The 24,089-nt window shown below is 40.9% G+C and overlaps 2 protein-coding genes across 2 annotated transcripts in view; one reads left to right on the forward strand and one right to left on the reverse strand.

The window, feature by feature from the left end:
• Window positions 1-898: 898 nt before the first annotated feature.
• PTCD2 (pentatricopeptide repeat domain 2) lies at window positions 899-13,945 on the reverse strand. Its single transcript, XM_048503427.1, has 10 exons — window positions 13,812-13,945; window positions 11,125-11,217; window positions 9,674-9,803; window positions 7,620-7,737; window positions 7,244-7,322; window positions 6,630-6,721; window positions 4,539-4,652; window positions 3,802-3,876; window positions 2,493-2,603; window positions 899-1,193 (listed from the first exon to the last, which is right to left on the reverse strand). Exons 1-10 carry the CDS (start codon window positions 13,915-13,917, stop codon window positions 969-971), a joined length of 1,143 nt encoding a protein of 380 aa, XP_048359384.1. The 5' UTR covers window positions 13,918-13,945; the 3' UTR covers window positions 899-968.
• Window positions 13,946-14,022: 77 nt separating this feature from the next.
• MRPS27 (mitochondrial ribosomal protein S27) overlaps window positions 14,023-24,089 on the forward strand; it is a 62,182-nt gene continuing 52,115 nt past the window's right edge. Inside the window, exons 1-2 of the mRNA XM_048503426.1 lie at window positions 14,023-14,155; window positions 16,338-16,415. Coding sequence (XP_048359383.1) covers window positions 14,086-14,155; window positions 16,338-16,415 — 148 coding nt within the window. The 5' untranslated portion in view covers window positions 14,023-14,085. The remainder of the gene's footprint in view (window positions 14,156-16,337; window positions 16,416-24,089) is intronic.

A 24,089-nucleotide genomic window follows, 5' to 3' on the forward strand; every position in this document is an offset into this window, starting at 1 on the left:
CCAAGATATTTTTATAACTTAATTTTCAGCAGCCAAAATCTGCTTGGAGCTTATGGGAGGTGGAGTTTAAGTCTCCCCTGCCATGTGTTTTCCAGACTTTAAATTGTCCCAGGTAGTTATTATTTCCCCTACTGGGTAAAGGTTAAGGATAGCTATGTTTCCCAAAGGGGGCAAACAGAATCTTCATGGGGCCATTTCAGGTTTATGTATTTACTAACAACAAAACTGTTGTGTGAAAAAATACATCAGGCACTAGAAAACTGTTGCTGGTCATTTGTCATTGTTCACAGCAGCAGTCAGTGTGTCTCCTGCCATTATATAACATGTTGGCATCAGCAAGGCCTACCCCTCTCCATTTGCGCACCTGCACAGCTCTTTAAAAAGTGAGTCATCACTAATACTCCTTCCTTTTATATAAATAAGATTTGTGAAAGCACTCACCTTTCCTCTTGGTTCAAGGTTGGGAAAAAGGCAAAGGAGGGGGATCCCTCCCCCACCATGTGTCCCAGTCCCATTTTGAAGCAAGACTGAACACTGAAAACTGAGTTACAAATAGTTTTGAGCTGCAGATTCAGATTTGTTTGGACTTCAGATAAGATAGCAGTGGAGTAGATAGAATCTTATCTCTTTTCCTTGGGTAAGCAAAAGACAAGGAGGATAGAGAAATAGCTTCCAAGACCAACAGCACATCTGCAGTCAAGCTTATACACACTAGTTGGAATTGCCCAAAATTGAAGTATGGCTGGGAAAATGTTACCTTATGCTAGAGTTCAACGTTTCTCATATGCCTGCTTTGGATGTATCTAGTTAATTCAATTTACTTGTATGGGGTTTTTTTTGGTATGTTCTATTTGGAAGGAGCACCAGAATACATTCAGGAAAGCAGCTTGAAGATCACTTTTATACATAACAGAGACATTTTATTGGGTACAAATCCTAGCAGGGAAAAGTGGCATCCAGACATGCTTCTACTCAGCCAACAAAGCAGAGTGTAGTGGCTTGAATGTCCGCTGGCTCGTTTGTCTTTGTTTCAACAGATGTGTGTAGCGCCTCTTTGTGGTTGGAGTCTGGCACAGCAAATCATCCAGAGTCAGGGAAATTACCTGTCCTGAGGCTTGCAGCTTGGCCAAGATTTTTTCAAAGTAGACACGAAGAGCTGGGTTTCCCTCCAGCTTCTCCCTGGCTGTAGTCAGCTGCAAGAAGATTATGGCAAGCAGATCAACCATTATAAACTGAGCCATCATCTTCTATATGTCACGAACAGTGCTGAACTAGATCATGAAAGTGTGGGGAAGAAATTCCCTCCCATGCCTTGCTTGGCATCCTCTGGCCCATTTATGAAACTCCAAACCAAAACACCCTCCCGGGAAAACTGCCACTGTGATATACTCGTAGGTGAGTCGAACAACGGATGATGTTTCGAGGCAACTCTAATTTTACTCATCAAAAAAAAACTGGGAAAACTTATTGACTCACGTATAAGTCGAGGGTGGGAAATGCAGCAGCTGCCGGTAAATTTCGAAATAAAAGGATGCCAGCAAAATTACATTGGTAACAGTAGCGCTTAAATTGCTTTTGACTATTTATTTCAAAGAAAAACAGGTAACCAGTTCCAGGTGGAAAAAAGGGTCAACAATAAGAAATGCAACATGGTACTAAACAGACACCTTGAAGCGGCAAAAACCTTAGCTCAACCAGCAACCAAGCTAAAACACAAGAGTTAAAATTCTTAAAACCCGGATTCTACTCACTATCATCCAGGCGTCCAACAACCTAACTTAGACTTAAGATATATTATCCGAATTGGAAAATCTACGTATTAGCTTCCACGGTAAACAAATGGGGGATGGGGAATCCCCTTTGGAAATCGAAGTAACTTTGGATCCCTCTGATTCTCAAACTTCAATTAAACCTTTATTGGCTGGTATCACAAAGAGACTCTCCTGATGATACCAGCCATTTTGGTGAATTTTGAATCAGATAACCGGAAGCTATGGATCCTCAAAAGGGTAAAGTTCCATCTATTAATAGCTCCCACGAAAACAATGGGGAATGGGGGCAAATTGAAGCCAAAATCAGGATATTCTTCTGATAGGTACCTAGCCTTTAAAAAGCCGCTTAGCATAAAAAACTGCATCCCCTCCAAGCTGACGTTAAAAGTAAAAACACACAATTTTTTTTAATGACCCGCATATAAGTCGAGGGGAGCTTTTTCAGCATTAAAAATGTGCTGAAAAATTCGACTTATACATGAGTATATACGGTAGTTTCCTTTGAACTGTAGCCTTGCAGATGGTGATCCACAGGATCTTCCTGCTCAACGGCCATGTGATGTGGAGGTTTTACGAACAGTATGTGACCAGGAAGTGCATTGGTATACCTTTCCTGCCTATTGGATTAGTTAGAACTTAGTGGATGAGAAATAAGCAGTTTACCACAACAGTGACCAATTACTTTCCTCACCTAGCTTTCACTATAGCAGTGTCACTTACCACCTCCATGCAGAACTCTGGTCTTTTCACAAAATCAGAAGCACTGTCTGAAGCTCGTTCCAGTGTCTGCACAAGGCCTTCTGTGTCTCTGGATTTAGCCTGAAGCAGAACCTTCAAACAAAAGCACCACCAACAATCATGTTTTAATTGGACTGTGTGAAAAGGAAAGTGTTTTCTCATCTTGCAGATCCAACACTCAAGTGGAGAGAAAAAAGCACGTATTGAAAATCTTAACAGCCATGGATGATCCTGTATAAAATTTCACATAATAAAACAGGTCGGAAGAGATAGAAACCAAAGAAGTGAATAACTGGGGCTGGATATTTAACCAGGAATCACTACCCTGCATTCAACATGTAGTGCTCCATTTAAAAAGTCTACATTTATGGGACATGGACAACTTGGGGAACAAATTGCCCTCCACAACAGAGTCAGAAGTAGCACACCTGGCATGCAGAAACCTATTCTGCAAACGCAGGGAAAGAGGTTCTGTCCCAAGTTCAAGCAGCCAGCTTGAGACTGCAGCCTGCTTACTCCCCTGCCTCTCTCCCTACTAACAACATACAACATTCTGGTACTGACGTTGATATCCACAGCTCACAGCTACTTTGTTTTTCCTTACCCCCTCTTTCTTCTCCATTTCGCATGCCATTTGCTCATTATCCAAGCCTTGATGCTCTCCATTTCATACTTCAAAGTTCTATTCCGCAGTTATTTCTTACATTGCCTCTTGCTTTGACTGCTATGTGTTTAGCCTTTCTGTCCCTCTCTTGCTGGTCTATCTCAAGAGGCATCTTTCCTCTAAATTTTCCAGTTTTCCACTCTTCTTGAATCATCCTCTCTCCAGAATCTGTCTGAACTGAATTTTCTAACAGAAGATGGATTGTGACTTGTCAGTCACTCTATGTCTGACAATTCCGTTTCTATGGAATCCTTTGTGCACTGAATGTTTGAGAACACCCTGCCGCCCGCTACACACCCACCGGTTAATCTTTGTCTTCCGGACACCTACAAAATCCCAGGAGAATATTACGAAGGCGTACAGTCACTGTGTCAAATTATTTACGGTATAAAGGGGTAGCCGTTTACACATTTTCAGTGCAGCTGTCTGCAGAACACTGCAGTGTCTGTCTGCACGACACATTTCAGCAAATGTAATGATAAAAGCAGACAGTGACTTTTTTTTCAAATTAGTACGGAATAAAATCAGACTTTGCATATTGTAAAATTGTTCAGGACAGAGGAGAATAGTTTTTCAATTACTGACTTTCCATTTTCTACATGAGTATAAAAAATCCAATAGACTTACTTTTAGATTAGCGCATATTCTGCTTTCTGTATTCATGATACTAGAAAAAAAGGAATGGGCTTTTCTGACATCATTCTAGGAAGAAGAAGAAAACAGAAATAATCACCAAAACACATTTGGTTCAGGGGGTCCAACGAAAAGCAGGACCCTCGCTGCGGTAGCTACGCCCACCTTATATTAGCTCCTATTAAAATAGTCACCGGGGTGGGGGGAATCCCTTTAATTCCATAACTTTGGACTCCCTGAACCAAACCTTACTAAACCTGGGTGGCATAATCAGGAGAGTCTCCCAACACATCCCTGAAATATTGGTGCTGCTAGCCTAAAAACTGTGCCCCCTGCAGGCCAAAAACTGCAAAAACCCTTTAAAAATACAAAAAACCACAAACGGGAGGCAGAGCTTTGGACATGGAATGGGGGGGGGTGAACCCGAGAACCCCCCCTTGCCTACATCCTTGACTCTGCTCCATGACCTTCTGTCTTAATGATCTTTCTTCAAGTTTTCAAATGATTGGGTAGCTAAGCCTCTGAAATGTGACTGAAATCACAACCACAGCAAAACAAAATCTATCTGGTAAAATTCAGATGGAGATGCTTCAGTAAACATTTGTATGGCCTCAATATATTTTAAAAGCCTCTGGGAATGCGAGCAAAGGTCACAATAATACCTGTCCTGCATTTCTATGTACAGACCCAAATAACCCAGGTAATACGACAACGTTTCCCTCCATCAGCACCTGTTTTAGAGCAAATGCTACTGCAAAGTAGCACACTCTTCTTGACATTAGGTCTCCTTTGAATTGCATGTCTTCTAGTAACGTAGTACAAATCTTGCAAGATTCTGAGCTGTTCTGTGGAACAGAAGATTTTAGTACGCATGTGATAATAGTACTTATAAAGACACACTTGCAATGGTATTGAAATTGTTCATGTACTTCATGACTTAAAAAATCTGAAATTTTACATAATGTAGTGCCATCACAGAATAAGCCCTTGAGGAGGATTGTGAAATGGTGTTGTCAGGTAACCTTATCTTGGCTTAGAGCAAACTGGCAGCTAAGTTCGATCAAATGGGCCAGAGGATCACCTCCTAGACTTCAGCCTTTCTAATAAGGGACTGACAGGTGCAAAAACTATTTCCAAGTTGGCATGTCTCAGATTAATTGTCAGATGAAACCCATACTGGGAGATTGTACCTAAGGAGGCTATAAAGTATAAGAAGAAGAGGAAGCAGTAGTAAGGGGCTTCTCTGGAGACCTGGAAGCAGTTGTTACTGTAGGAAGCCCCTAGTGACTAAAGGGATATAAGAAACTGTTATTATGTATAGTGTGGCATGTTGTCTTTCCTGCTTTGATTATTCAAATCCATTTAAAAGAACCCTTTCCTCAGTCAAGAAAACTGTCTGACAAAACACAGACACAGATACATATACTTCAAAGTATGCAAATTACAAAAAAAACTTAAGGCAGGACATCAGGTCACTTGCTGTATCTGCTCATCTAAGTTGGAGAATGACAGTATATGGAAACCACAGACACTAAAGCCACCAGTGATGGAAATCATACACAAGCACTTTCTACGAATATTAGAAATCTCTCAAAGGCAGACATCTCTGTCCCTAGAACAGGGGAAACTTACAAAACTGTTGTTTATATCACCAAAACAAATAAAGTGGTATGACTAGAACACCCATACAATTGAAACTGGGCACCCATGTAGCCCAACCATGTTGACTACTATAAATGACTGTTTGAAAATACAACTTTTAATTTTTAAAAAAACTTTCTGTTAAATTTTAAAAGACTGTAACAGGAAGTTGGAATCAGGCAATGAAATGCCGCGACCTCAAAGATGGAATATTAATGAATGAGCATGTCCTGTTCAAAGTTGGATCTGGAGAACAGAGTACTTTAAGTTTGCAACTGTAAACCAATATGTATGCCTGTAAAAAGAAAGCTTAATTTACTAATCAATTTATACTTCTTAAAGATAACTTCTTATACAGGCTAAAAGCACCAGCTTATGATCATTCACATGGATACATCCGATTAACCGTAGTGAAATAGAATGGGCCAGCACATATCTCATGCAAATATTGATGACATATCTCATGCACATATTGCATAGCATGTATCTCATACAAATATTGATGATGGTGCAACAGAGGAGGGCCGTATTTTTTAGTTTAAAAAAGTAAGTGCCAGTACTCACTAAGGAAGATTGCAGAGAAGACCCAAAGGACAGCCAATATACTTCATTATGTTCACTGATGATGTCGTAATTGTATATATGACAGCACAGCCTGTTGGCCCTGATGCCTTCTCTGCCAGGCTCTTTGAAAAGAAGCTGGCAGCAGGGCAGCTGGTATTCTCCATTGTGCTTCTTGGGGATGTCATTAGCAGGCGTGACAGAATGAATGTATTGTCTGCCTTCTCTGCAGACCCACCTCCACCTTCTTTGTGGGCCATCTTCCAATAGGTCAGCCAGAAAGGGCTGTTGGTATGTCACAGTGGCACAATAAAACCTCAGGGGAGGGGAGGGAGATGTCTCAAATGCCTTTGCCTTGAAGCCAGTTCATTTTTAAAAAGTTTTAATCTAAAAGTCTCCTGACTTCATCAATTACTGTTTGAACCTTTAATTCACTGATTTGGTTGCAATGCAAAATTAATTCATCAAAGCCATTAAGACCACTGTAATATAAGGGGATTGTGAAAAAGCAACTTTGGGGTACTAAGACAACATTTTAAAAACAAGTTTGTTACATGTAGCAACTTAACGTTTCTTTTCACATGCAGCAATGTAACAATGTTTTTTTAAAGCAACAATACCAGTTTGTAGCATGTTGCAATTGCAAGCAGATAGGTCTCTGTATTGAATTTTACACCTTGCCTCTTCATTTCCAACAGCACGTCCAGAGCACCTGTCAAAGATACTTTGGATTAGCGTTATGTACAAGATTTTATCATATAGCTTGACTTCTAATTGGGGCAATTGTAAGGTTGACCTAGAAATAATGATCATTTGCAACAACTGGCAAGTTGCACAGGAGTACAATCTTAAATTCAGGGTGATCTGTCACAGAAAAATCAGCCCTGTGGCTTTCAGGAAATATGGCATGTACTTCTGCACCACTTACAAAGCTTTCAAAGAAAACAGCTGCACAAAGATGGGAAATTACCAGATAAATGTTTTTTTAACTAAAACAAAGGCTTAATCATGAATGCACATTTGATGAAACAGCAAGTGTTTAAAAAGAGATCTTCAATTACATTAGCAGAATGCATTACAGCTCTTTAGCAACCAGCAGCATTTACAAAGTATCTTGCTAAACTAAAAGATCAAACTATTTGCATGTTAATTATAGCTTAACATTGTATCATGTGTATATTTAAGGCAATTTCACTGAATAATAGTATATTGCTCTTGGGCATATGTTACTCACATTCATAATGACCTTTTACAAAGAGAAGATCCATCAAAATATTGAATGACGTGCTGTCTGAGAAGAAGCCATGCAGAACCTGAAGAATATAAATACAATTAGCTGGGGAAAAACACTACAGCAATTAGCAAGAACTACACCCAAGCAACTATTCATACTAAAACATTGTGCCTTTGTGGTGCAGTACTGACATGGGTCTAAAATCCAGGCTCTGAAATGTCAGTTTGAGATCTCTATGCAGCCTTCGTGTTTATCGAAACAATTGGCACTTGTGTAACTACAGTTCATTTTAAGGAGATTTGCACCAGGAAAGGTTCCGGTGGACTGTACCTCTGAAATAAAATGAAGTGATATAATACAATTCTGAACTTCTCACCTGATCTTTGATTAGTTCTAATGCAGGCTCTTCAAGGTCCAGTTGATAACACAACCGCATAAAAACAGGGCCAAATTTAAACTCCCCAAAGGCCACATTTTTGTTTTCTGCATGGTACCTGAGTAGAAGATATTTGTTTTTAAATGAGGAAGTCTATGAAAGGGAAAAATGCTGATGTGAGACCTTCCAAGAGATAGGAAACTTCATACATAAGGAGACACAGGTCAATGGTACAGAAGGAACCAGGGAGGTCGACCATGGAAATATAATGAAACACAAAATATGAACAGCATTGGATGTCATTTGCCAGAATTAGCCCTGCTGTCTGTCACTGACTTAAGAATGTCCAGTCTTGGAAGGCCTGCCTAGGCCATGTGATCCCCTGCATGATTTTGTGTGACACGGAATTTAATTTACTTAGCCTTCTGGTAAAATTGTTTAGATCTCCAAGCAAAGACATGGCAAGATGCCAAGCCCAGATAGGAAACCAAAAGTAAATCATTTTATTTCAACTTCGGAAGCCCAATCCAGGGTGTGTGGGTCCCCAACCTGCTGATGCAAGGGGCAAATGCGCCAGCAAAACGGCCAGATATGCTGGGGCCTGGGTGCTCTGGAAGCTTCCACCCAGTGGGGGGTGTTCTGGAAACTTCCACCCAGACTTTGCCTGCTAGAATTCCAGCGCCCTGGCCTTGGACTTACACCACCCTTTCGAGTGATGTAAGTCCATAGAGCCCAATGGAGGGCTTTCTGGGGGTGGTGAGAGCAAGATGAAAACAGAAAGAAGGAGAGAAAGGATGAAAAGAGAGAAAGGAGAGAAAGATGAAGAGAGATGCAGGAAAGGGACAGGTGGATGGGGAGGGGAGAGAAGGGACAAAGTTCCTCTGTCAGTCCCTGGTAGCAACTTGAGATGCTGCGCTCGCCCCCTAACCCCCATTTCTGGCACCCAAACTAAACGTTTGAGGTTTTCATCAGTCCTGAAAACCCACATCCTGTTTCTACCTACCAACCCACAAGGATAGGTGATGGGGTAAGGGGGGAGTCCAAAGAGTCACTTCCTTCTTCACTCACAAAAGCAGCATCTTAAAACAGTCAACAGTGCCCTTGGGTTGCTTCCTCCCTGTATCCCACAGCCCCTGCCCCCACCACATCCACAGGAGGGCTGTGAAGCCAAATGTCCCCTTGTTCCCATCGCCCAAGGTCTGGCTCTGTCAAGAGACACAAGAGAAAATGCACAGCCAGCAGTGGTAACAGAGCCCAGACTGGGATGAATGGAAAAGCAGCAACCAAGGGGATGGCCAGGGAAGGAGTGCACCCTTCTTATCTAGAAGGAAAGTGAGCTGACTTTTAAAGGGATGGTTCCTTGAAAATTCAGTTTACTTTCCTTGGTGTCACTCGGAGGAAAATAAACTGACATTTAAAGGAGCCACCCCTTTGAAACTCAGCTGACTTTCTTTCTAGCCCAGGAATTTACAGGCTGGCAAGAGACTGAGGACCAGGTGAAGGCCCAAGAAGGAACTTGCCCTCCCTGGCCTTGTCGCTGCTACCAGATTCGAAAGCTGAACTCTGCTGTGTGTCCTGCAGCTTCTGCCTGAAGAGGGAGGGCCGTGGCGTGGAGTTGCTGTGGCGGATGCTCCCAGTCTCACAGCACCTTCTGTCCAGGCCACCCATGGGACTCTCTTTCCCACTGGGGGCTTTGCAAAGGGGCAGCATGTGCCCAGTTGCCCAAGGACACTCTGCTGTGTCTGCCCTCGGGCTGAGGCAAACCTTGGTCTAGCAGCAGCAGCCCAGATTCCTCATCTCGTCCCAGGAGGGAGAGAGGCGGGTGGGTGGCGGAACGCATCCCGGACGTGACTTGTGGCACTGGTGCTCAGAGCTCAGGCCCTCCCCTCCCCACAATGCCTACGCATACAGCAAAAGCTTTGAAATGTAAAATAATTAGGACTGATCTCTTAACAGGTCCAGATGTTATTTACTAGTTGTCACATGGTCTAGATACTTCAGAGTAAAGCCAGCATATGAACGAAAGAGTATGACATTGTTCTGATGGATTTTACCTATATATAACCTTTTTGGCTACTTCCACATCAGTTTTTGTCTGGCACAAATGCAGCAACATTTTCAATTCATCTTTGAGAATCAGTTTATTTGTTGTTAGCTTCTCTTCAATAGTATTAAAATATGTATCTGAAAATAAATGAGTCATGATCAGTGTTTGGAAAGATACAGTTTAGCCAGTCACCACAGCATCATAATCAATCTAAATTTTTCCAGTCCTTATTTAGTGTCCCTCACTGTGTTTCTAAAGTCCTCCTCAGAAAGGATCTGGGAATAGGGTCACTAGAAGCACACAATTGGTACCAAACAATGTTCATTTGGTTTAAGTTAAACTTGGATCCTATTGGATTATCTTCTTTAATTCTCTTAGGTAACATTCGTTTAGGCTTGGCGGAAGCTGTTGAGAAGAAATTACAATCTTATGGGTTTATTCCTCAAACTCTATGCCATCTTGGATTCTTGGAAGCTAAATAAACAATCAAAAAAGAATCTGGGATATAGCTCTTCAGGTCGATAGAGCCCAGGTCCATTCTTAATCAGAAGTAGGAAATCACAAGTCAAAATTTTGTTCCAGTGAATTACCCCTAAGCCTTAGAATTTCCTAAATATCGCAGAGCATTTACTTCGGCTGTTTCAATGTTCTACCTTCAACTCTGCTACTCATTCATTTCCCTTACACCCCACACTCCCTTGGCAAAAACTGGGTTCATGGCAGCTTCCAACAACAAAAATAGCACCATAATAACTTACAAGAATTTCAAATTTAACAATATTCTACACTGACAAAATCACTTCTAATTAAATATCAAGAAGAATATTGTAACTGGTTGTGGTGGGTTTTCCGGGCTGCGTGGCCGTGGTCTGGTGGATCTTGTTCCTAACGTTTCGCCTGCATTTGTGGCTGGCATCTTCAGAGGTGTATCACAGAGGGAAGTCTGTTACAAAAATGCACAGCCAGCAGTGGATGTTACTGTGTAACTTCCCTCTGTGATACACCTCTGAAGATGCCAGCCACAGATGCAGGCGAAACGTTAGGAACAAGATCCACCAGACCAAGGCCACACAGCCCAGAAAACTCACCAGGACCAGTTGAATTTGGCTGTGAAAGCCTTTGACAAGATATTATAAGTTCAAGAAGGATATTGACAAGCTGGAACAGGTCTAGAGCAGTGGTAGGGAACCTGCGGCTCTCCAGATGTTCAGGAACTACAATTCCCATCAGCCTCTGTCAGCATGGCCAATTGGCCATGCTGGTAGGGGCTGATGGGAATTGTAGTTCCTGAACATCTGGAGAGCCGCAGGTTCCCTACCCCTGGTCTAGAGGATGACCAAAATGGTAAGAGATCTGGATTCCATGTCCTATGAGGAACTTAGGATTTCATAACTAGAGCAGCAGATTTCATAAAACTAATTTGGGAATTGTTGAAGAGGGAAGACATGAAGTGAATACCTTTCTTGCCATATAGTTGATACCCAAGTGTCATCTTCTGTTGCTGAAATTCATGTAACCTCAGAATGTCTTTGGTTAACAGATAACGTTTTGCTAGAAAACAACAGTAAAAAGAACATATCATATATTTAAATTTTGAACCTTGGATTTCATGTAAATATGACTCTGAATCAAGGAATCTGAAGTTCCAGTTACCAAATGTATAAATATCCACATTTCTAGATACTACACTAAGTGTGCGCTGTGAAGATTCCTTTCACTTGTATAGATAATACAGTTCCTAGACCAGTGGTTCTCAACCTAGGGGTTGTGACCCGTTTGGGGGTCGAACAACCCTTTCACAGGGGTCGCCTAAGACTCTATGCATCAGTGTTCTCCATCTGTAAAATGGATAAATGTTAGGGTTGGGGGTCACCACAACATGAGGAACTGTGATAAAGGGTCGCGGCATAAGGAAGGTTGAGAACCACTGTCCTAGACCAACATGTTGTCAAACATTCTCCTGTTATACACTGATAAGCTCAAAATAAGATATTCCTTCTTACTCTAAGAATGACTCTAAGTAGCTGCCATAAGGTCTTGGTCAACAAGTTATTTTATCAGAGGGCCTGCAAAAGCATAGGCCTCCACTTCTGTAGCAACTACCAGGGTGGGGCCACATGGGGCTTTTGCCCATAAAGCCTTCTGATTGACCATTGGACATCTGATTGCTGTGCAGATTTTTAAAACTTTGCTTTGGCAACAGCTGCCACCAAAGTACAAGGATCTTCACTGTGACTGCACATGAGCTGTGGCAACCATTTTGTGGCTGTCTGTACCTCCTGCAGGAGCCATTTGAAGGCTGCACCCACCACACTGTGTCAGAATTCCAAAGGTGCCCATGGGCTCAAGAAAGCTTTAGAGTCACAATAGTCACAATAGAGTGACAATAAAGGGTCTGTTTTGGATCTCTATGAGACTTTGCTAGGTTTAATCACAGCCAGATGAAAAGCTATGTTCAACCTCTTAGTTCCACCTAAAGTATTTATGTAAAGTTTCACCTTCCATTATTCATAAATATCCACACTGACATGAAGCAGGCTTGCATAGTAATGTAAGACATGCTACTAACTCTGTCGCTACTGGACCTTTCAGATTCAGTTTATTTAAAACAAACAAACCCACACACATTTATTTCATCTTATCTGTTTAGGGAAGGTATATCAACTTCTTTAAGAAATAGCTTCACACATCTGGCAAAGAGGGCTCCGACCCATGAAAGTTCACACCAGTGCTCCCTTGAAGGCTAACAAATTTTATTTCAGCTTTCATAAGTCAGAGCTCAAATGCATGAAGTGATCAGGGCAGTCCAAAGACCTAACTTTCTGGGCTTTAATTGCTCTCTGTTCCAGTATCTGATGACTTATTACCTCCTGTGATAGTAGTTATGATGCAATTATATTTTTGTTTCTATTGACTCACATGGGTATGCATCTGGAATTATACTCAGAAATAAGTTCCTCTTAATTCTACAGCTTAATCTTAGGTAAGTAAGCATAGGTCCTTACATGCTTCCTGAGGAAAGATATTATTAAATACATTTTCCTCATAGAGAAGTGATGAACTTGAATGTTACCAAGAGGATTGGTGGCTCAAATGGGTCACAAAAAAAGTTTCTCCCAGAACCAGTCAGCAGAGTGTTTGACTAGAGGTGGGGAGACCTCAGATCAAACCCAACATGTTGCAAAGTACACAGGATGACCTTGTACTATTTCTTTTTTCCCACCTGCCTAAACTATTTCGCATGGCTGTTGTGAGGATAAAATGGAGTAGGGTTTTTTTCAAAGCAACTAATTTAAGGCAATCATCTGGGTTTCAGGAGCACACCAACATGTATCCCTTCCAAATAAAATACAAAGTAATAAAAATAATGATTACAAATTTATACTTGCTCTCCAACAGATGTTAAGATGACAAATCTCTGAGATTTTAAAAGAGTCATCTCTTAGGAAGTTTGCTGAAACCTTCTGCATTGAAATCTTACACTTTGCTGGAATGTTGCCTTGAAAATGGGTGTAGGTAGCTGCATTTATTTCATTTACACTTTTAAGGCTAGGTATGCCATGTTAGAGAGCCAGCGTGGTGTAGCTGTTAAGGTGTTGGGAGTTGAACTCAAGTTCGAATCCGCACTGGGTGATCTTGGGCCAATTACACACTGTCTCAGCCTTGACCCTGGAAAAATGTTTGGATGGGGGACCTCCAAGGAATACCAGGGGCGTGACATGGAAGCAGCAATGGCAAACCACCTCTGAACGTCTCTTGCCTCGAAAATCTCACGGGGTGGCCATAAACCAGCTTTGACTTGACCGCATTATACACAAACAAATTTCATGTTAGCTTACTGTAGATAACTGAATTTTGCATTCCTCCTTTTAACATTCTCGTTGCTGCATGTTTAAAAAGCAAAAGAATCTATGCAGAAGTTGCTACGAATGTGCAGAAAAGAACCCTTGACAGAGTCCCAGGAGAAGGGCAGCCATTCCTTAATTTCAGGACTACAAGCCCCAGGATGCTTCATTCTGTTCAATCTAAACCATGGATATCAGAAAGCAGCAATGTATGATGGGACACGCAGTTCTCCGCTGCACAGTCCGTAGCACGAGCCAGGGCAAAAGTCCCCGTCCCCTCCCCCAGTGACCGCTCCGTACCTCCTTGCGGGCATTTCCAGCAACAAGCGAGTTGCCCACGGAACAGAGAACGTTTAACCGCCTCCCGCAGAATTCGATTGGAACCTTCCACAACCGCCGTAGCCATCTCGGCTCCAGAACGTACCAAGAGAGGGCAGAGGGGAACCTCCCGCACTTCTCCCTGGCCCCGCCTTCGTTTGTGCGCTAAGATTTGCTGGTGGGAAGGAGGAGCTTGTGGTGGCAGAGGTCCCTCGTTCCTCCCCCGCCCCGGGTCAACGGGTTGGTACGCGCCGAAATGGCGGCGCGCGTATTCCAACGAGGGTTTCTGCGGATCAGAACTGCGACGCAAGTCTGGGCTTCTTCAGGTGGGTGGATGTTGCGGGTCTGTTTTCTGCCTTTATTTCGAGCATCAGTTCGGTAGTCGGGAGTGCTTTAATTGTGTGTTCCTGCATTGCAGGGGGTTGGACTTGATGGTCCTTGGGGTCTCTTCCAACTCTATGATTCTTTGATTCCAGTTCCTGTTGGTTGTTGCTGCACAGGAATGGCTATGTTGGGTCTGTTGCTGTTCTGCTCTGCTAGATAGACCAATCCAAAGATCTGTTTCCCTCAGCCAGTTTCGTTGAGGCAGCTAATGTGGATTCCGCACAGCACATAGATTAACTCGTTATAAATGTGCTGTGCGGAATCCACTTAAGTGCCACCGAAGCGTCCATTCGTTCTTTTCCCCCAGTAGTCGGTGTTCACTGGTATACTTCCTCTCAATGTGAATACCTTATTTAGCCGTCATTTCTGGTAGGGGTGCCAAGCTTTTATCACATCTCCCTTGAAAACCCTTTAATGTAGTGGCTGTTGGTACCTCTTGTGGAAGTAGATTCGACAAGCTAATTGTTGATCCAAGGAGTGCTTTACTTTGCTTATCCTGATTTTTTTTTTTTTTTGCCTTTCATTGGGTATTCCTAGAACTTAGGGTAGAAGGGATCAAGTTTTCTCTATTTGCTTTTGCGGCACCATTTATAATTGTATAAATTTCTATTGTGTCCCTATTTTATTAACTTGAAAAGCTGCACTCTCTTTAACCTTTCCTGGAGGGAGGTGTACCAGATTATTAGTATCATCACCAGATCATGGGAGTAAGAACCTTTGAAAATTTAGTTGAGCCTTACACAAACTTGAGCTGCCTACTGGACTGGTTTTTACTCTGTGTAGGACTTTGCTGAACTTTAGTTAGGAATGTTCCATATTACATTGCTTGTGTGCTACACAGACCGATTCTTCTTATGTATACTCTGAAGCAAGGCCTGCTATAATCAATGGAACTTATTCTCAGGTAGGTAACTATAGAACAGCAGCTTTAGAAATTTAATGAAAATACTGACTGTGTTGCTTTCTGCTGTTTCTGTCCTCTCTTTGTGCTAACTGCTTCATCGTTTTTTTCAGATGTTTGGCTAATAATGAGGCTCTGAGGGTAACAGTTTTTCATAGAACTTCCCCATCTTGAGGCTAATGTAAATAACAAAACCTACAATTTTTTGCTTTTGATTGCAACATCTGAGTCTTATCTTAAAGCAGAATATATAGGGAATCATATAGTTTAGTATAATATTCAGTTATTCAGATTTGGATTTCTTGTGACTGAGTGGAGCAGAAGAAAATATGCTGTAGAATCTTGACCCTCTTCAAGCAGTATGGTGGTTTTACAGGGCTGGATTACTCCTAGAAGAATAAGGTTAAATTTTTGCCTATCTATGGAGAAAGAATTATTTGTTCCCTCTATGTATCTGCGTGTTACTGTTGATTTAATAAATGTATGTTTCTTTTTTAATAGTTTACATGTCGTTCTCAAAGTTCTGTCTTTGGTCCCACTTTCCTAGTCCTTGCAGTGCAATCCTGAACAGAATCAATCACCTTAGAAAGATAACTATGCTTAGGATTGTACTGTTAGGTATAGTACTCAAAGTAGGGTGGGATGCTGTCCAACTTCTTTTCAGGCAGACTTAAAGTCATTCTGAGATGCAGCGGGATCATTACAGTTCTGCCTTATGATAATGTTGTTTTTGACGTAATCTATAGAAACGCTGCTGTTCAGAATTATTGGTAACTTGACTTCAAAGTGGGAAGGCCTAATTCAGACAAGTTGTTTCTGCAGCAGCTTCAGGATTTTAGATACTGCTACTCTGATTAATGAATATTGGATATACTACCATTTTCCCCTTTTTTCAAGTGGAGGATAACATGTACTCTTGATAATAAAAATAAAATCACAATATTGTGTGAATTATGAGCTCAGTGGAAGTTTTATGAAAGTCTCATTTATAGTGGTGGTGGTCATTAGACCACTCTGGAGCTAATGACCTTGTTGGGGATTCTGAAGGGCAGTGCCATTTAATGATTCCTGGTAGAGTGGTGGCTTACACTGGCTATTTATTATATTTAATTTAGAAAATGGAATGTATAAAAAAGATGGCTAATAAAATGTGCATTTCAATGAACTGAAACCTGTCTAAATGACATTTCATTCATAAATGTGTATATTGATCTTTTTATTAGGCAAAAGATCTGTTCTGTCAGCTGCTTATGTGGATAGTTGGAACTGGGAACCGAAAGAAAAAGATAAGCAGAATTTTGGTAAGGAAATCTTTTGTCTATTTTGGATCCTGCAGTCAAAAAACAAAAATGAACTATGGGTTGTGATCTAAACTTATGTCTGTTAGTATGACACATCAGGATTTTCCAAGCAGGGTTCCTAATTTCTTAGGGTAGGGTCTGTGACAAAGAGCAGGGCACTTGAACTAGCTCTTGGGGGCACACAATTAATTTGGTGGGCGATAGATTCAAGGCAGGACACAAGGAAATGCTTCTTTATTGAACAAATAATTAAATTGTGGAATTCAGTGCCAGTGGATATAATGATGGCTTTAAAAGGGAGACTTGATACAGAACAGGTCCATCAATGGCTACCAGCCATAATGAATGAAGAGGCAGCACATTTCTGAATCCCAGTTCTTGGATAGGTGGGATTTAAATCCAAACTCCTTTTCCTCCTCCTCTACACCAGAGTTCAGATTAAATGTTATCACAGGAGAAGAGGGCAAGAAGTGTAGTTAATTCCACAATAAATATAGTAATCTTTGGCAACCCTAACCTGGAAGGCATACAGGGCAATCCAGATGGCTCTATCATTTGGAAAAAGAGCTCTGTCTATTCTTTGGAAGAAGTTCTCTGTGATGCTAATAAGACTATCCCCCAATAACACCCCGCCCCTAGACAGGGTCAAAAATACAGGGTTGTGATTTTTCAGTACACTTTATTGGGGAGGGGTGCAGCAGGGCAAAGAAGCTTCAAGCCTCTTTGTCTCCTGACAGGCGTGACTGTCCCAATATGCCTTTCCACTAAGATGAAGGACCAGCAGGGTTAGCCCTATGAATACCCTGGGGCAGGTATGTTCTGCAGGCAAGGGTCTGGGGGTCTGGGTAAAACAGTGGGTCAGTGGTCAGAGCCCGAGCTGTTCCTATTGGATCTCCATGTGCAGCAGACTGGAACACATACAAGGGTAACCCTTGGGAGATCTGTGGCAGCTCAGCCACAGGCCCATCCCCTGACAACAAACTTGAAACATCCAAGTCTCAGTCACGTCTCTGCAGCTGCTGTCAACACCAACAGTAACTGATGCATCTTCCTCAGCATGTGCTTCATGGATTCTTCTGCAAGGTAGTGGGGCTAAGGAGGCCTCTGTCACTCTCTGCACTGGTGGGGTTGAGGTGAAGATCTCCCTACCCCCTTGCTTGCTGCACAAGGGTACGTTCGACATTTGCCAAACCACTACAGAACTGGAAACTTGAGCTATCCCCCCTGACTGTTTTGCCCCTGCCCTCATGTACCACACCTTTTTGTGCATAGTGGTCACTGTGGAGTTTTTTGTTTTGGGTCTCCTGTCAAACTTGCTGGCTACCAGGTGTGAGTGCTAGAATACGCCTACTCTATCGAAGCATGCTGAGAAGCTGGAGTACCTCTGAAGGTTCTGAACTGGAAGCCCCTTCTAAGAAGAAAGCTCTCCGTCAGTTAAACTTCCCCTATTTATAGAATTTTAAATTTCATTATTGTTTAACAGTAGCTGATTGTCCCACTTGATAAGGTTGCACATTCTTGGCTCACATAATCTTACAACTTTAGCCACCAAGCAAGGTTATACATATTTGAAATGTATGTATATTGTATGATATTGTATATTCAAATGTATATTGAAAGGTTATACATATTTGTATATTGAAAGGTTATACATATTTGAAACTTCATCAGATATGTATGAGAAACTTGTAATCACTGATTTATAATGGACTTTATAATTAATAGTAGCAAGAATGTACTGTTTATATATATTTTCAGAAGACATTCAAATATTTATAATTTTTTTTGGTGTTTGAAGTTGTTTGATAATGTTAGCCAAGAATGTGCACCCTTATCAAGTGGGACAGTTAGCTATTGTTAGGTTATGATTCTAAAATCTTATTAATGGGGGAAGTTTAATGGATGGAAAGCTGTCATCTCAATAGGGGCTTGTGATGCCCCTTCCACCCGTGGCCACCAAAAGCATTCTTTTTTTCTTTATAAATAAACATATAAGAGCCAACTAATATTTGTTCCCTTAATTCTTCCCCATTTGGTAGCTGCCACAAGGAATATAAATTCCATCCCACCCTTTATCTCCTTCTGGTAGCGTGTATGAGCTTATAAGGCAAAGTGAATGGCCCACGTGGTTTTAAGAAAAGCAGGGTGGAATTCAAATGTTTCTTCAAAGTAAGATTTTATTTATAGCTGATAGGTAACTTCAAGGTTTCAAGCTAAATATTTACAAAATGAAATCAAACTGAGGCAACAAATACTTGGAAGACTTCACTCAACATGAATTCACTTGGACGCTTTCTGACAGCTTTTCTCTCTCAGTTCTCTCAGATTCTCTGTCTTCAATTTGTCTAACAGTTTATCGAGGCTCTCACTTTCTCTGTGTACCCTCTGACTTTCTGACTAACTCTTTCACAGAGTTCGACACTTCGACACTCTGACTTCTCACTCTGAAACCCTAACACACTCTTACATCTTCTGCCAGTCCAGCACAGCCCTCCCACACGACACTCTAAAATTAGCCAATCATATAGCTCTCTCATCTCCCCTCGTCCCCTTTTCTCTTTCCAACTCATCTCTCAGTTTAAAGTCATACACGTGCTAAAATCATTGTGGGGCTCCTTCCTGAAGAGTTGCTTTTCTTTGGGGTAAGAAACATGCATGGACTGATGTCACTGTTTTCCTTTAATAATCTATGTAACAATGGAGGATGGTTTAATTTTTGATTGATTTAGTCAATGTTAAGCATGCAGTAGTTATGTTATGTTTGTTTATTTATTTATTTATTGTTTAGTTTTATAACCCGCCCTATCCCCCGAAGTTTGAAATGAGAACAGAATTCTTTAGTAGTATTGCTTGTGTACAATATGGATAATTAATCTGAAACACCAGCCAAAAGATGAGTGCCCAAGACTCGGATAAAATTGACAACTTCACCTACAGTAAAATGGAGAAAGATATGGCTTACCACACTAAAAGACAGAAACAAAAATTCCACAAATGCCAAAAACATCAGTTGAAACCTGAATTGGATACATCACGAACCATCATCAATCTGACTGAGAGGCAACTCTCTGATGACGAAGTATCCATCTTAGCCAAAGGAGGAAACTTTGCTGTTACCACCACCAGAATTCCAGTAGAAAACATCATTGCTAATGTGGAATCAGCGATTTATCATCTCCCTGAGGAAGAAGTGGAGGAAGTGAGAAGGGGAACAGCAAGAATTCTGAGAAAGGCAAAACTTCCCTCCAGTATCATAACAAGGAAAGAGTGACAAGCCATCAAAAACCTCAATTCAGATCAGACAACTGTTGGACCCCTCAACATACAAAAAGCTAAAACAGGACCCCACCAACAAAATCACCAGAAAAACCAACACCTTGATTAATAATTCCTCAATTGATCCAATGATAAGCAAATGTCTCTGCAAATCTGAAGCTCACCCTCCTAGACTTTATGGACTCCCAAAAATCCACAAGGACTCCACTTTACTCAGACCCATTGTGAGTGCAATCGGATCCCCTACATATGATTTGGCAAAATTCTTGGCTGCTCAACTACAAATCCATATTGGACTGACTACACATTACATTAAGGACTCTGCTCACTTCATTGAAAAAATCAGCAATCTTTAACTCAACCCTAATGACAAACTGATCAGCTTTGATGTGATTTCCCTATTCACCAAGGTCCCCATAGCAGACACCATGGCACTCATTTACCAGAAATTCCCAAAAGACATCACAGCCCTGTTTCAACATTGCCTCACTACCAGCTACTTCCAGTGGGATAATGAATTCTATGAACAGAAAGATGGGGTAGCCATGGGTAGCCCTCTTAGCCCTGTAATAGCAAATTTTTATATGGAACACTTTGAGGAACAAGCCCTGGAAACAGCACCAAAAAAGTCCACCATATGGTTCCATTATGTGGATGACACATTCACCATTTGGAGCCACGGAGAAGAAGAACTAAACAAGTTCCTGGACCATATCAACAAGATCCACCCTAACATCCAGTTTACTATGGAAAAAGAAAATGAAGGAAAACTGCCATTTATAGATGTCCTAGTTATCCACAAACCAAACCAACAATTGGGCCATACAGTATACAGAAAACCGACGTACACAGATAGATATCTACACAAAAACTCCAATCATCATCCAGGACAAAAAAGGAGCACCATAAAAACTTAAGTAGATCGCGCAAACAGAATCTGTGAACCCCACTTCCTTCAAGATGAATTGAATCACCTAAACTGGGCTCTACAGGCTAATGGTTACTCTACTACAGACATCAGAAGAGCTGCAAGACCAAGAACAAGCCACATGAACAAGGATAAAGAGCCATCTGGAGGGAAAGTGTTCTTACCATACATCAAGGGAGCCACTGACCGTATAGGAAAACTGATAAAGAAACATAACCTACAAACAATCTACAGACCCACTAAGAAAATTCAACAAATGCTACATTCAGCAAAGGATAAGAGGGGTCCTCTAGCTACTGCAGGAGTCTACTGCATACCATGTAGCTGTGGACAAGTCTACATAGGAACCACCAAACGCAGCGCTCAGACACGAATTAAAGAACACGAAAGGCACTGCAGACTATTTCAGCCAGAAAAATCAGCAATAGCAGAACACTTGATAAACCAACCTGGACACAGAATATTATTTGAAAACACAGACATTCTGGACCACTCTGACAACCACTACGTCAGACTACACAGAGAAGCCATTGAAATTCACAAGCACATGGACAAATTCAACAGGAAGGAAGAAACCATGAAAATGAACAGAATTTGGCTGCCAGTGTTGAAAAACTCTAGAATCAAGACAGTGACTAATCAGCTCCACACAAACACAGGACAACTATAGACAGTAGCAACCAAAGGGAACAAAGACCAGGAAACTTCTATTCAGATGCATTCACCTATTGATCTTGCTATCTTCATTGTTACTCCCACGCTACAGACTCTTTGTGACTCACATACCAGGCTACTCTATTCAAAGGGCCTCACCTTTTGACCTCACAGTATATATATGGTTAATTATATATATATGGTTAATTATATATATACACCAAATGCTTTCCATTCCTACCATCAGATCCTCTGAAGATGCCAGCCACAGATGCAGGCGAAACGTCAGGAGAGAATGCTGCTAGAACACGGCAATACAACCCGGAAACCACATAGCACCCCAGTGATTCCGGCCGTGAAAGCCTTCGACAATACATTAAATCTGAAACATTATTGAAGAGTACTTCTGGCCAGGAGTTAAATGGTCTTCTATAGGAAAGCTAACTAAATGCATGCCTAAATCTGGATCATTGTATTCAAAACCATGCATGGCACACTGGCAGGCTCTCACGAAATCCTATTCTTAATGTCAAATGTAACTTCAATTAACTATTCAGCCTGTTATTAAATTCTACTGAAAGTTTAATACTGTTTTAAACATAAATCCAATATAGCACGTGGTATTATATTTACAAATGTAAATGTCATAAGTGTCTACATAATCACATAATTAATAATCAATTTCAGTCTGTGCATGTAATATCCAACTGCATTATGTTAGCTAAGTGCAAAATATAGATTTCTGGATCATGCCTGAGTGCCACCCAGAAGAACTTCATGTTTGAATAATGGTTTAAATCTGGGTCTCTCCAGTTCTAGTTTGACATTTTAACTCTTGCACCCGCAAGACTAGATCATAACTGTTCTCTGAGTTGTATGAAAAAAACAAAACTATCAGCTTGCACTTGGTGCCCCCTGAGAAATGTGTTATTTGAACACAAGATGGCACTGCTGTTTTGTGGACGCTGGTGGGGGGATTCCTTTTTACACTAATAGGGTGAAATCTTCTCAGTCACACAATAATTTCCACGTGGGAGGAAAAAAGCATTGATTCAGTCATACATAAATATAACGTGACTCCATTTTACATAAATGTGTTTGGAAGATCATACTTTTTTTTCCATTTGGGGAAAAAATCACCCTCATGATCAACTAGTTTTCCCTTAGACCTGTTTAGATCCTTTAGTTTGTTGCTACAGTAGTTAAAGCTTGCATTTGTGCCAGTCTTCTAAAGAACGTTGGAAGGAATGGTGATTCTGCAATATCTTTGTGATTATAGCACATTCTTAATTTGAAAAAGGCATAGGTTAATTTTGGCTTATTCCAGTTCTCTGTGCTTTACCAAAGAGATGGATGGTTAGAACATAATACTTCCTAAGGTTTTACATAGAGAATCAATAAAAACAACCTATTTTTTCATTTTATATTGATCAAAACATTTTTGAACATATCCCCTTTACCTTCTTAGCTGTTGCATAATGAGTTGGAATGCCTTAAGACTACTTATTTACTTTATGTATAGTCTGCCTTTCTCACAGGGGCTCACGTTGGATTACACATAGTGAGTCAGTACAATCAACAAAATGGGATATTCAGTAACTAGTGCATGAGGATTTTAGAAGTTTAAAAGAACTAAAGCGTAATTACTAACATGACACATTGATCAATAGAAAAATTAAATAATGGGATCCTACTTATGATACCTATGCACTACACTATACACCACAGTCCCTAACTATCCAATATTTTATTCCTTCATATTTACATTTAATTCTATCATTAAAGACACTACCAGCAAACTTTCCTTTGAGCTTGTGTACTGTGGGTTTGCCCATTAGGTCCTGAACCAAGCCCATGGGTATAAAAGGGATTTCAAGCATCTCTTATACAATAGCCCTTTATTGATTGGGGCTGACCTGAACTAGATTTCAGCCAACAATTTTGGGAATTGAAAACATTTTCTCTCTCATTACTGGTCTCCTGAGTCACCTAGTTGCTGGGAACAGGAATTTTAATTTCCATGGACAGTTTTAAAGCACATTTCATCAATAGTCAATCCTAGATCTCATTATCTAAGAAGGTAATGTTTTATAACTGGCTAGATTTTTAGAACTATGTAGGATTTTCTTGACTTGATTAGTAAGATTCCCATACTGCCTTTCTTAATTTAGGTTTTGTGGGGGGTCAGTAAATAGTACATTCTAGTATTACAGAAGATGCAAAATATAGATAGCTGTTTATGTCAGTTAAAGATTGACCGGTTTCCCTGGAGCAATTCCTCTGACATTCAAAGGTACCTCAGCAATTCCCATTTGTCAGCAAATAGAGCATTTGGATTTTTTTTGCATATATTGTCATCTCTTCTATTATGCTAAGTAAAACTGAGAGTTATACTACACTAAGAACTCAACCAACAATCCTACAACCTTTCCAAGTCAATATCCATCATGTTGTCTAAGGTAAATAATTCTTCCTGCTAGACCAGCAGCTTTCCTATGGACATCAGCACGTCTGTTGGCTGCATATTCCATATTTTAATCATTTTTTTGTCTGTTCTGAATCTACTTCCCATCAGTTTCATTGGATGCCCTTGAGTTGCAGTATTTTGGGAGAGGGCAAAAAAGTGAGAATCATACAGTCTAGTAGTCCAACCCCTTTCTCAATGTAGGATCAGCTTAGAGCATCCCAGAGAACTGTTTGTCCAGACACTGCTTAAAGATTGCCACTGAGGGGAATTTACCACCTCCCTAGGTAGCTGATTGCACTGTTGCACAACTCTTATTGTCAGTTTACCCCCCTAATATCCTTTTGGAACC

This window comes from Sphaerodactylus townsendi, linkage group LG07, assembly GCF_021028975.2.
Source record: "Sphaerodactylus townsendi isolate TG3544 linkage group LG07, MPM_Stown_v2.3, whole genome shotgun sequence".
Taxonomy (NCBI): Eukaryota; Metazoa; Chordata; class Lepidosauria; order Squamata; family Sphaerodactylidae; genus Sphaerodactylus; species Sphaerodactylus townsendi.

Coding starts and splice junctions, on each gene's coding strand:
- PTCD2 (XM_048503427.1), bottom strand. CDS start 13,917: ATGGCTACGGCGGTTGTGGAAGGTTCCAATCGAATTCTGCGGGAGGCG. Junction 6,722..7,243: donor TGTAAAAGGTCATTATGAAT/GTGAGTAACATA, acceptor TATCTTTGACAG/GTGCTCTGGACGTGCTGTTG. Junction 4,653..6,629: donor TTGCAACATGCTACAAACTG/GTATTGTTGCTT, acceptor TCTGTTCCACAG/AACAGCTCAGAATCTTGCAA.